Source organism: Propithecus coquereli, unplaced genomic scaffold (assembly GCF_000956105.1).
Source record: "Propithecus coquereli isolate 6110/MARCELLA unplaced genomic scaffold, Pcoq_1.0 Scaffold186, whole genome shotgun sequence".
Lineage (NCBI taxonomy): Eukaryota > Metazoa > Chordata > Mammalia > Primates > Indriidae > Propithecus > Propithecus coquereli.
The window spans coordinates 2328846-2341832 of record NW_012143412.1 but is presented as its reverse complement, the minus strand read 5'-3'; the positions used below and the strand labels follow the sequence as shown (position 1 = coordinate 2341832).

General features: G+C 37.5%; 1 protein-coding gene across 1 annotated transcript in view; it reads left to right on the top strand.

Moving 5' to 3' along the window:
• The window catches only part of DGKI (diacylglycerol kinase, iota), a 270690-nt gene that overhangs the window by 94039 nt on the left and 163664 nt on the right, over positions 1-12987 (top strand). Inside the window, exons 13-15 of the mRNA XM_012642753.1 lie at positions 2741-2854; positions 4435-4572; positions 7531-7609. Coding sequence (XP_012498207.1) covers positions 2741-2854; positions 4435-4572; positions 7531-7609 — 331 coding nt within the window. The remainder of the gene's footprint in view (positions 1-2740; positions 2855-4434; positions 4573-7530; positions 7610-12987) is intronic.

Genomic DNA, 12987 nt, shown 5'->3' with positions numbered 1-12987 from the left:
CCCACCTCTCCTCCCTCCTGAGGGGGAGGCCAGCTCCAGGACAGCGTGCTGCCAGCGGGGGGCACACTTTCACTTCCCCTTATTGGACAGAAGCCAAACTTTGCTTCCCCTGCCTGTTGCAAGACCAGGAGCCAAGCTGATCCAAACCTTTACCCTGGTTTTGCCACTTTGTGTTTATTTCTGGCCCATGAAGATGTGTCTTTTTTTTCTTTTCTATCATTGCTGTGTCTGGAGTGATAGGGAGTGTTGTAAGTGTAAACTCATAGCATTATCTTTACCAAGAAAAGAGTGACGTAGTTCAAGTAAACATAAGGAGAAAAATGTCTAATTTAAATCTACCCAAAAGAAAATGGGCTGATGTATAAGTACAAACCATAAAGGGGAGGTTGGATTATTATCTTTTGGAGAAGTTTTAAAGAGAGTGCCTTCTTTTTCCTTCTCTGGATGGGATGTTGAGTTAGTGTTCTACTAAGTTCCATTGCATATTTGCGAGTCTGTTTCCACTCAGGGCTGTTTGCGTCTGTAGTCAGTGATCTCTGAGGGCTGGACTTTCTGAGTGTTTATGTCCTTTTTAATGACCTTTAAACCCCCTTCTCATAGTTTTTTGGAGCTATCTACTTTTACTGTGTTTAGTTTGTGCTTTTAGCGGCACAGGAACGATGTCTAACACAGTCATCAGAACTAATTTAGCATCAGGCATTTCTGTTTTCTTGTACTTCACTAGCTGTGTTGATACTGTGTATAAAAAACAAGACTAAAGATGCTCTCTGTCAGAATCTAAGGGTTTGTCTATGAGTAAATTGCCCAGTTTGGGGGAATGGATGGATTTTTTGATACTTTTTTCCAACTGGATTTCTACTTACCACATTAGGTGAACACCAAGATGTGCCTTTTTAGAAGGTAAACACAGTTTTAGATGCCATTGATAGACAGGTGAATTTCACATCCTGAGAAGTCATTTTTGTGGCGGAGAAAGGATTTTAGATAGAAGTCGAGAGAACTGGTACTGCTCTGACTCTGCCACTTCTAATTATTTAGTCTTGAGAAAATTATCTGATCTCTCTGCACTTCAGTTAATAAATCTGCAGGTTCGCTGAATTTGATTAAGCAACTTCTAAGGTTTCTCCAGCTCCAAAGTTTCCAAAATCACATTCCACTCCCTCTGGGAGGGTCAGGCCATATCCAGAAGTGGGTTTCGTTCTTTATTTACAGGCTCCATAAACCATGGCAGGTAAGGGGTTGGCCACTGGTGTTGGACATAGCTGATTTTGAATGCTAGCTCTAGACATAATGCTACCACATAAACAATGTGATATTGAGATCACTTAACCTTCCAAGTCTCAGTTTCCCTACCTATAAAATGCGACTGAAAGTTATATGTATCTTATAGAGTTGTCTTGGAGTGTAATAAAATAATTCATTAAAGGACTTTGTTCAGCGACAGTACATAGCAAGCAATCAGTATGTCAATCTTTTTGTTATTGTAAACTCTGCGAGAACAGCCTTTCTACCTTATCTATACTAGCCTAGCTCATTTATCTCTTTATTTCGGTTGCTTAGTTCTGGGTTTTACATGTAGTAGTGTTGTGCAAATGTACCGTTACAGTATTATTTTCAAAAACCCATGACTCTCATACGGACATAGATGAATGCATGTCAAAAATTTGCTTAACTCTTTAATGAGGGAACCAGCTAGATGGTAAAGCTGATTTATCAGAGAAGTAGAGGAAAAGAATTATGTAGTTCATGCCAAAATAATTTTTCTACATTTGAGACAAAACTGATTAACATCCTATGGGGTAATAAAATCATAGCAGGACCTTTAAAATAATCTTCTCTTCTGGACAGTTACATCCCTATAGGGCAGAAACCTATGTTAACCTATAGTTATAAAATTCTTAGATAGGCCTATGAAACACTATTCTAGTATGACATTATAAGGATATCCGAATTTCTTTTTGCTACTTCCAAGTTTTGGGTAATTTTTCTAAAAGGTTATAATAAGACTAAACCCAAAATATTATTTATCTTAGAAAATGATTAAGAAAATATGATTTCAGTCTATAAATATCAATTTTCTGCCTAAACTTATAATAGGTTCTAGGGCCATCTACAATTATGTTTTCATAGTGTTGATTAAGGAGAACATAGGGAAATTTAGGAAAACTATGAATTTCCGAGATGATACTATAGAGGGTAACCATTTAACGAGTACTTACATGGGCCATGCATCATGTTAAGGGCTTTATGTACATTTTAGTTCAGTCTGTAAACAATCCTGTGAGATAGGTATTATTATCCCCATTTGGAAAATCAGGTAAATAAATGAGTCTCAATGAGGTTAAATAATTTAATCAAGGTTATGCAGCCTGTTAGGAGCCAGAACTGAAATTCAGTCTGATTCTGAGTCTTATATTCCCTCCCGTGCCCTGTTATGTTACCTAAATCTTAAACTCTCCTAAATTTTGAAGTACATCTGTAGTTAAACACAGATTAATGGGTTTAGTTTTGTTTATTTGAGAGAGCACAATGGTCCTTTTTACCTCTAAGAGGCTTAGCATGTGGAAACTGCCTGAGCTAGGTGGCCTTTCTGTTCTCTACCCACCGGTTTTAAACACCTATGTTTTAAAGAAAAATAAAACCTTTTTTTTAGCTCTTTAAAGTGTGCTTGTCTGGAGTTATTTTCTTTGTAACTTATTTATCTTTCTTATACCTCTTCTGGCCCCCGATATGTCTGTAGGTGGGCTGGATCCTTTCCATCCTGGATGAACTGCAGCTGAACCCTCAGCCTCCCGTGGGGGTCCTTCCTCTGGGCACTGGGAATGACCTGGCTCGAACTCTCAACTGGGGAGGGGTAAGAACTCTCAGCCACTCTCAGGGGCTGCCCATGTCATCAAGGAAAAAACAGAATTCCCAGATCCACAGATGTTCTACCGGAAGGGGAGTGTGCCGCTGCTGTCCAAGGCATAAGTTAGAGTTGGCAATCAGAGTACCTGTGAACCCTGATTGTATCTGGTAGCTTCTTATAATCAGCCAGAGGGAAAAGGAAAGTTGAGTATGAGAAAAATCTGATGGTTTGTTCACAGGCCTGGGGCTTTTTGAGGTTTCTCCTAAGAGACAGTGGGCACCCGGCAGGGGTGGGGAACGTGCAGCCTTCTGATTTCAATATTGTTCTTTTTTTAAGCACCACAGGAGGCAAGGAAAGCTTCATCTTTCTCTGCTGCACCCCTTTTAATAGAAGGATTTGTTCTGTAAAATCTGGATTCAGTCAAAAGGCCGAACTTAAGGACCTAGAAGGCCACATGTGGCCTTAGGCCTGCATGTTCTCCACCCCTGGAAGGTCATGTAGAACAATCATACAGACTTGAATTAATCCTTGCCCTCAGCCCTGGCCAGATGCAAATTTGGTTAGATTTACAACCCTTACTTAGGGACAATTACATCTCTTTTTGAGCATTTGGATTTTCTGATCGGTATTATCATGGCTTTGGCTGTACAGGTATCCAGCTGTCCTTGCCGCCATGGAGCCTACTCCACGCAAGCCTGCGGGTGGGGGAAGTAGCTCGTTTGTCACTGACCAGCCATTTTATTTATTTATTGTCTTATAGTACTAAGATAGCAAGGAAGTATGATAAATATAGATATATTAATATTGTGTAACTATGTATACATACATATTCGGCCCCACCAACTTTTTATCTGCTCATATAAGACCAATATCTGAGCTGGGCTTCTTGAAAATTATATGCAGATGTCTAGCAGATATTAATCTGGGCTTTGGGTGAATTAACTTTCTACGGAACTTTTTTATTAAATATGGGTAATTTGGAAATAATAAATATATTTACATGAAACAGCTAAGATATTATCAGTGTTATTATCCAAATCAGTGACTTGCCTATCCTCAGTAGGTCATGCTGTCAGTAATGGATCCGTAAGGAGTAGGTAGCTCCCTAACAGGACTACACTTGCCTCAGGTCATGGGAGGAATGGTGTCCTCCCACCGGGTCAGGGAGAGGTGAAATGGAAGAATGTTGCCCATCAGATCCCTCCTTGATCTTTTTCTCTTTTCCACTTACATTTCTTCTCCGTATCCCACAAGCTCGTCCAGCCGGAGGCATGGGGAGTCCTGTTTTTTACTCTGATAAAAGCAGCTGTCCAGCATGGTCCTCAGTGCCTATCTGTGGCTGTTGGTTCTTGGTGCTGACAAAAATTATTGCTCAGCTCAAACCAGCCAGAGCTAGTGTTTCTGTGCACCCTACCTGTGAGTACTGTCTTAAGTTTGAAGTTCCTTGAGGAAAACAGTTTACTCTCCCAGCCTTACTAATTACAGACGAAACAGAATATAGCAGCAGGGCTTTTCTTTGCAGAAATAGCATTGGCTACACTGTTCTCTATTCCAGACAGCAATGGGTATGTTCTCTGATTCTTCAGGGCTACACTGACGAACCTGTTTCTAAGATCCTGTGCCAAGTAGAAGATGGGACAATTGTACAGCTAGATCGCTGGAACCTCCACGTGGAAAGAAACCCAGACTTGCCTCCAGAAGAACTTGAAGATGGCGTATGTAAGGTTAGAGAGTTCTTTCTTCTGCAGACGCGAACCTGGAGCGTCCCCCTGAGCCTCAGGAAATGCATTCCTGGCTGGAGAATCATGTGCCGATTCCTTCCTGTGAGATAATGGGATAGTGTCCGAGTTTATGGCTACTAGGGCTGTAGGTATAATAATACTGCCTTGTGATTATGCTCCGTACTCTGAAGACCTAGATTTTATACCTGCTTACAGAGCTCAGGGAGCTGTTCTCTGTCTTCACTTTCCATACTAGAAAGTCATATGTTCATTTTTTACTCTTTCAAGTTAATTGTAAACAACTTACGAGAAGATGAAAAACATGTATGTTCTGAAGCACGGGGGCCCTGATTTTTCAGTAGAAAGATAACCTGAAATTTCTGGCCTGATACTAAGAGGTATTAACTAAGCCAATTTTATCATTTGGTTGGAACTCAAAGACACCCAAATAAATGTTTTGACTTTGTGTTTTCTTTTGGCGATGAGCTTTTATTTCAACCCAAAACAAACCAAGGGATATAGTTGTAAAAATGCTAGTGTGGTACTTCAGTTGATCATTTGGTTCTGAGTTCTGGTCTCAATTTCAGATAAATTTGGTAGGTTGCTAAGTAGCCTCTTTCCCCAAATTACTTTCCAGTTTTCTTCTCTGATAGAATTTTCAAACTTTGCATACATAAGAATCTCCAAGTGTGCTTGTTAAAATGCAGATTATGAGGCCCAGTCCCCAGAAATTCTGATTAAGCAAATGCAAGGTTAAGGCCCAGGTATCTGTACTTTCAACAGTATCCCTGCTCTAATGAATCATGACATTGATTGAGGCTAAGATTTCATGGGTATTTCAGGCTTAAAATGGATTGAATATCATATCATTTTAGATCAAACCAGCACCCACTTATTTATTAGCACCATGATTCTGACCAATTATGATAGATGCATACGTTTCTTACTTGGTTAAAATAGGTTAAAACAGGTTTTGCTTTGTCTTTGTGGGTTTTTTTTTTTCACCTAAACTGTGATTCCAAAATTAATAAGGTTTCTAGTAGGTATCATAATTGCTCAGCTGAACTTGAGTTCATAATGTCACAATACTGTTTAAACGACAAGTATCATCTTGGGATGTGATGCTTTTCTCAAATGTATTTGACTTACAGAAATTATATAGAAAACAGCCAAAGTAGAAGAAAGAGTACCATAAGGATATTTTAAGGGCCTTTTCCTACTAAACTTGGAATGGTTAGGCCTGCAATAGAAATCCATATTTAATTCTCTTCCCAACAGCTTAAGAAATGGAAAGACTTCTTGATGCAGCCAGGGAACATCGATCCAGATAATTAAATGGCTTTGTAAATGGGTTTTTGAGGAGGTATGTAGGAAATTGGGGCAAGTTTTCCTGAAAAATATGAATAACTTAAAAGCAAACTAATTTGGGATATTATTTAGGGGACGGTGGCCAGATGTTCTCCTTAGCTATCAGTGGATGCTAAGACATGCGTTGGAATTGTAGCCAAAAGAACATAAATGGTAGAGGAGATGAACGTATCTGTGCTTTTGGCAGGAACACCAACCCGTGCTGTCATTCCTAAGAACTGGTATTTTGTTTAAGTGCAGCAACTGGACATTCTCAAATATGAAGCCAGAAGAGTGAGACATGATTTTGGCATTGTTCTGTGTTTTTAGTTTCTCTCTTTATTCTCCAGTGAGTTGAAACCATTTCTAAGGGCTGCTTTGGCCTCTGAATCACTATAGGTTGTGACTTGGGGGCTTCCACGTGGGGTCATTCCTTACTTCCTTTCAAGACCAAGGCAATCCAACTTCTTTCTGCTTTAAATCTCTCATGCTGTCTTTCTCTCATTTCATTTTTTTCTTAATGAGAGAAAGTTCTCCCTCTACCGAAACAGAAAATATTGCTTATCAAAGGGCATATGAAACACTGTAATATACTTAGTTTTGAAATCTTGAAGGTTAAAGCACTTTTTTCTCATAAAAGACAGATGCAGTTCGATTTGGGGCATAAACCTGATAATCATCTGGAAACATTCCCTTTCTTTATTGACTTTAATGTTTATCTTCTATGCTGAGTTGCAGAAGGAAAAGTGGGAGAACCACCCTTTCCCTTCTAGCATTTTCCATATGCTTTTCTAATTGTTTTAACATTGAACTGAAGCTTTAAAATCACTTAGTTTTGTATTTTTAATGTAGGATTTTAGGCTGCATAGTTCTTTCCTTCACTCAGCTTGCAGCGGTAACAGCAGAGACCTAAAGCACTCTGGGAAGGAAAGTTAAGGTTCCCATGTGCATCTGTGTGGCTGTGTTTGCAAATTTCATGGTCCTATCAAAGATATAAGGTTTGATAAATGGGAATTTGAATAATACTGATAGGTATATTTTTGGGCTTTTTTTCCCTCTCTAGGTCAACAATAGTTAAATGGTTCACACTGCCCTATTATTATATGACTTTTGTCAAAAAATATATTTTTTGAAAATAGATGATGGGTAAACAAATGTTATTCATTTTAAGTTGTAATATTTTTATGTTGAATATAAATTCTCAGAAAAAGTGTACCCACTTGTTAAGTGGTTAGACATGATCCTTACAACTGAATTTACTTTCTGAGTTTGCTTAGTGAATCATTCTTAGTAACTATTTCAAGTATGCATCCCACAGCTTAACAAGTTTCTGTTGTTACAACATCTACAAGAATGGTTCTTATTTAATAATTTGTAACTCTTGTTTCCTATACTACTTATACTTCTTGAGGTAGTTACTTGATTTGAGCTTTCACTCAATGAATTAATTCAAGAATTCCCTGTTTCTTGCTACACGGACACCCTCTACTTCGAATCGTGACTGATTTGTTTCCTGGGGACTGCCCAAGGCATAGGTGTCTGGCTTTAGGTTTTGTCTTTCTCTTTCTGCCTGGCCACACTCAACTGTACCTCTGTCTTTGTTTGTCATTGCAGCTCCCTTTGAACGTTTTCAATAATTACTTCAGCCTTGGGTTTGATGCTCATGTCACACTGGAGTTCCATGAATCCAGAGGTGAGGACAACGTCCCATTTCCATCTCCCAGGGAGGAAGTTTCCAGCAGGTGTTTTGCATGTTCCCTTTTGTTTGCGTATCACTTAAATGTTTACAGTGGGCTTCAGTGTTGTTTCATTTTAACCTTCGACTCCAGGTACTAGATAAGATAGAAACTTATTGCAAAAGGGACCCTGAGACCTGGTTGTTTAGGGTCTCCAAGACAGTAAAGGACAGGACCAGATGTGTGTCCCAGAACTCAGGACTGTTAATCTTTAAGTTTGACTGGAAATTTTGAAGTGAATGAACTTCTAAAGAAACCATGGGTGTCTTAGAATAGTAGAGGGGCCACAGGGAGTTTAGGCTGAAGGAAAGGAGTGTGATGGTGATTGGGGGAGACAGGCTCTGGGGATCCTCACTGGATGCTACGAAGATGTGGATGAGACTGAGTAGCAATTTCAAGTACCAAAAGAGGTAGAGACAAGTCTGGGGGAACAAAACAATTTTTGAAAGAGAAGTAAGATGAATAATGACATACTGTTAAATATTTCATCAAAATTTTCTCCTGCCATTTAGAACCGAGAAAGTTTAGGATTTTGACTTACGCTTTGTATCCCCAATCACTCCCTCTCTCTTTCTGTCTTTTGATGGTTCTCTTAATCTCTCCTTTTATTAATATAACTCTACCATACATCTATGTCTGTGTCTCTATAGCTACATCTATACCTAGTTCCTTGTGAATGTCTTTATATATAACCAAAATAATACCCCAGGATGTAGATTATTAAGAAACTTGTGAGATAAAAGTCATAAATGAGGAAGTACTTCTTTTCCTCCACATTCTGCAAGAGTGTCAGTGATTTTAAACCATAGAATTTGAAATGCAGATTACTAAAAGATATAATTCAAATTTTCAGATTCCAGTAATAATGCAGAGAAAATTCTGATAATGTTCATATGCCCTAGAAGTCAAGAGTAGAACTACAAGATTAACATTGTTAGAAGACAGAATAAAAGTAAAGTGCTATATAGTTCCTTACTGAATTCAGCAATTTTGGCAGACTTTTGCCTTCCTGGTTTCATGAGGTTTTGAGGGAATAGGCTCTGGAGAGGTCAAATTCTGTGCCAGGCAAGAACGATACTGTTTGAAGAGAGAAGCATAGTTTGGTCTTGCTCTTTGATACCCAGAAAATCACAATGAGAAAGGACGGTTGATAACAGAACCTCAGATATCCAAAGCAGAAACACCACTACTTTCCCTCCTCCCTGCCATAGACAGTTCTTGGAGATAGGTGTTCAGAGGGACGTATGTTAGGGCCAACGTTTATAACCAGTTGCCCGTCCTATATTTAAGGAGAGTGAATTTGGGAAGTAAATGGGGTTTAATTGTTCATTTCTTACCCCATTTTTTCCTTTATATTAGATCATTAAATATGAAATGTCCAATTTTGAATTAAAAGTGTAATTATTATAACTCAAACAAGAAGCAGTGCAATAATCAAAGTATGCACCTAAACTATCCAAACAGTTTTGCCTTGGGAGAGTCTGGGTCCCAGGCTTCTTAATAAGATCCCCTAGTTTCTTAACAAAACTTGTAACAATTATCATTAACACATGAATTTCCCAAAATAGACAGGAAAAGGGGTCGAAACAAGTAAGTGACCAACAATAAACTCATTCAAATGAGTCTAATATTTTTAGTCTAACTAATCTGAAAGTTATTCTAATGAAACGGTTCCCTGTTCTGTGGTGACATTTCTATGCATCCCAGTGAGGGGGAGCAGGGAGAGACACCTCGGGGGAAGAACCAGGTTTAGAATTCTTTTGGGGAAAGTGACTTTTTTCTCTTATTTTAAGCTATGGGATTATTTAATTTTAGAGTAGAATATGAAAATTTTTGTGCGTATGAAGATGTGCATTTTTATGTACGTGATTATAAAACAGTTGGTTAAAGCATGCCAAGCATTCATCTTTGTATGGTTTATTTCTGAGGCTTAATGCAAGTGTTTTAATGCAGTTTGAAATGGAGTTGCAAACAATTCCCCTGCACAAGCCATAGCGTTTGAGGAAAACCAGCCATTGAAGAGCTGATAAGGGAGAATTCATGTTGATTGGGAATAACTGATCCAGTATTCGTCAAGGTGAAAGAGAGATGATAAAAAATAAACGTTCGTTAAGATATTGAAACTAGATTTTGTTGCTAGACTAGAGATGTGGACTTCTCCTCACTGTTAATCTGTTATTTTTACATTAAATAAAAATAATTATGTATGAAAAGTATAATTAATTAAGCTAATATATATATTGTAAATATGTATGTATTTTACTGTTTCTGTTCATTTGAATTTTCTCCATATTTTTATCTGGTTGATCAAGAATCTTAAGCTAAAGCTGTAGAATAAGAAGTAGCATAAGCAAGGCCATATTTTCAACTGGGGCAAGCGCACTTATGTTGTTGGCAGGTACTGAGAGACTGTTCTCAAATCAAGAATAAACATAGTGGAGACTTTAAACTGTTCTCTAATGCAGTCACAGTTTGAGGCCTCATGACAAAAATTACATCATTTGCCATAAAATATCTGGGGGGTGACTCAAAGCCTCATCAGAGCCACTGTGAAAAAATGAGTTTGGATAGAAGGACCTATTAGGTATTAGTCAAGAAAATATAGTACTATAATTTGGGAATTATGCCAATACATCTGCATAAAATGGGTAATTAATACAAATCTCATTAAGGCAGAATTTTAAAAAATTTAACTGCAGAAAGAAGTTTTTGCATAAATGTAAAAATAGTCTAAGAACAGAGATGCTTTTTTATTCTTCTCAAAGTGGCCAAACCGTTCATACTACTTAAATATCAGAAGGTACAATTGTTTGGAACAGAATTTGGAGATGTAATAGGATTGATCATTTAATTGTCAGCTGGAGTCTCGCCCAGGACTTTCATCATTGTTGTATTTCAACAGTGCTTGAGGAAGTACATTGAAAATATTCCAATCTGTTACTGTATAGCCATGTTTACAATGATTATGGCTACCAGTGACAGAGTTGGATCTCACTTTGCCAGTTATATAAACGAGATTGTCACTTTTTGGACATGAAAGATATTAAATACATCAAACTTTTAGTCTTAGATTGAATGATTAAATTTTACTGTTGCATTGAAATTACTTATTCAGAGAGCTTGAACCTTATGCTACAAGGTCAAGGAAATACAATTATGATTCTAGACAAGGCAGTATTTAAATTTGATTTAGGATTTATTATTTTCATCGAATATACAGAGACACACAGATCAGCACATTTCAAAGGATTATGAATGTTTCATAATTGGTATCATAGAGAACTGACAAATTTCTTTAAAAAGGTGCTATTTGCCACGGCTTGATGAATTTCGTCACTGCCAACATCACAAAGGATGTGTAGCTGGGCTCTTTGCCTTTGAGAACCTCTCACTGTCTGAGGTTCTCTGAAACCTTTTCCATCTGGAATTTCTGCATGACCCCTACTCATCATTTAAGACTCAAGTGTCCCTCCCTCTGGAACACTTTTCTGATCATTCCCTTTTTGTGTGCTTCATCTTATATAAAGTATCTTTCATAGCATATACAAAATGACATTTTACTTTTCATTTTCAGACCTGTCTCCCCCTTTCTAAACTCCATGAGGGCAAAAGACCACATCTTATTTATCTTATATTTCTAATACCCAGCGCAGTGGCTGTCTCAGTAAGTTGCAGAAATGGAATGTTTAATTGGGGGATAGTCCCCATAGATAAAAGATAAATAGCAGTAGAAGGTAATGTATAGCAAGATTAGCTGCACAGACAGTAAATAATAAAGGCACTTAGTGGGACTGGTGGCAAAAGAAGGACATTGGGGAAAATGTCCAGAAAGCATAGGAGGTAATACGGCTGGGAGATACAGGGAGGAGTGTGATGTAACAAGAGGTAAAGCAGGTGAGAGCATTTCAGGCAGGAAAGAAAAGAACAGAGAGACATATAAGCTTGTCATAAAGATAGGTTAGATGAGCAATTAATACACAATGAAAGATTTTGCTATGTTGTTAGAAAAACAATGAAATGTTGGTACAAATATTTGTCTTTAATGGGAGATGATGTTGGAAAGAGGAAAGATTTTTTAATATATATTATACAATTTGAATTGAAGGTGGGGTGTTACTGTAGACATAGATTTTCGAGTCATTTGTATATATATGATAACGGAAGTCTCAAGATTGTGAGTTATCTGGGGTTCAAATTGCATATTGATTTTTATAAGCATAGTGTTAAACTTATGTTTTTGAATATCACTCTCACATGCCTTGAGCAAACTAGATAAATTTTAGTCAAGAAGTTGAAAACCAAGCAAAGGAAGAGTATGATGAAGATATGCATACTGAATTTATTTGTGTGTGTGTGCGCATTTTTGTAATAGTTGCAAGTAGAAAAACTCATTAATCTGAATTGAGTTAGGGAGACTTGCTTTTCAATATACATAGTTGGCAAAAGTGTACACATAGGTAATATGAGTAATAATTCAATTCTGAAAACTTGGAAATGTATTTTACTATGTGGAATGTGTATCTGGGTCCACAGTGATTTTTTTTTTTTTTTTTTTGAGACGAGTCTCGCTTTGTTGCCCAGGCTAGAGTGAGTGCCGTGGCGTCAGCCTAGCTCACAGCAACCTCAAACTCCTGGGCTCAAGCAATCCTTCTGCCTCAGCCTCCTGAGTAGCTGGGACTACAGGCATGTGCCACCATGCCCGGCTATTTTTATATATATATATATATATATATATATATATATACACACACACATATACACATATATATATATATACACACATATATATATATATATACACACATATATATATATATATATATTTAGTTGTCCAACTAATTTCTTTCTATTTTTTTTTTTTTTTTTTTTAGTAGAGATGGGGTCTCTTGCTCAGGCTGGTCTCGAACTCCTGAGCTCAAACGATCCGCCCGCCTCGGCCTCCCAGAGTGCTAGGATTACAGGTGTGAGCCACTGCGCCCAGCCCCACAGTGATTTTTTTCATTCCATCTTTAGGTGTGAGAAAGTTTTCTCTTTTAGTGCCTAATCAAAGACAATTTTAGCTTAGTTGAAGCACATCAGCACATATGCATACAGCATTTTTAACCAATCCTTATAAATTTTAAAGCAGTGAATTACATTAAACAGCAGAAGCCTTATAAAGTTTTATGTTTATTTAATAAAACCTAAGATTAAAAGAGTTCATTATATCATTATTAATAATTTTACATTATATATTTTCAAGAATACAAATAACCAAACACATTAACTTTTTCAACTACTTCTTTATTTTGATGCAATTTGGCTTTTTGATGGGAACATGAAGAACGCAGGACTG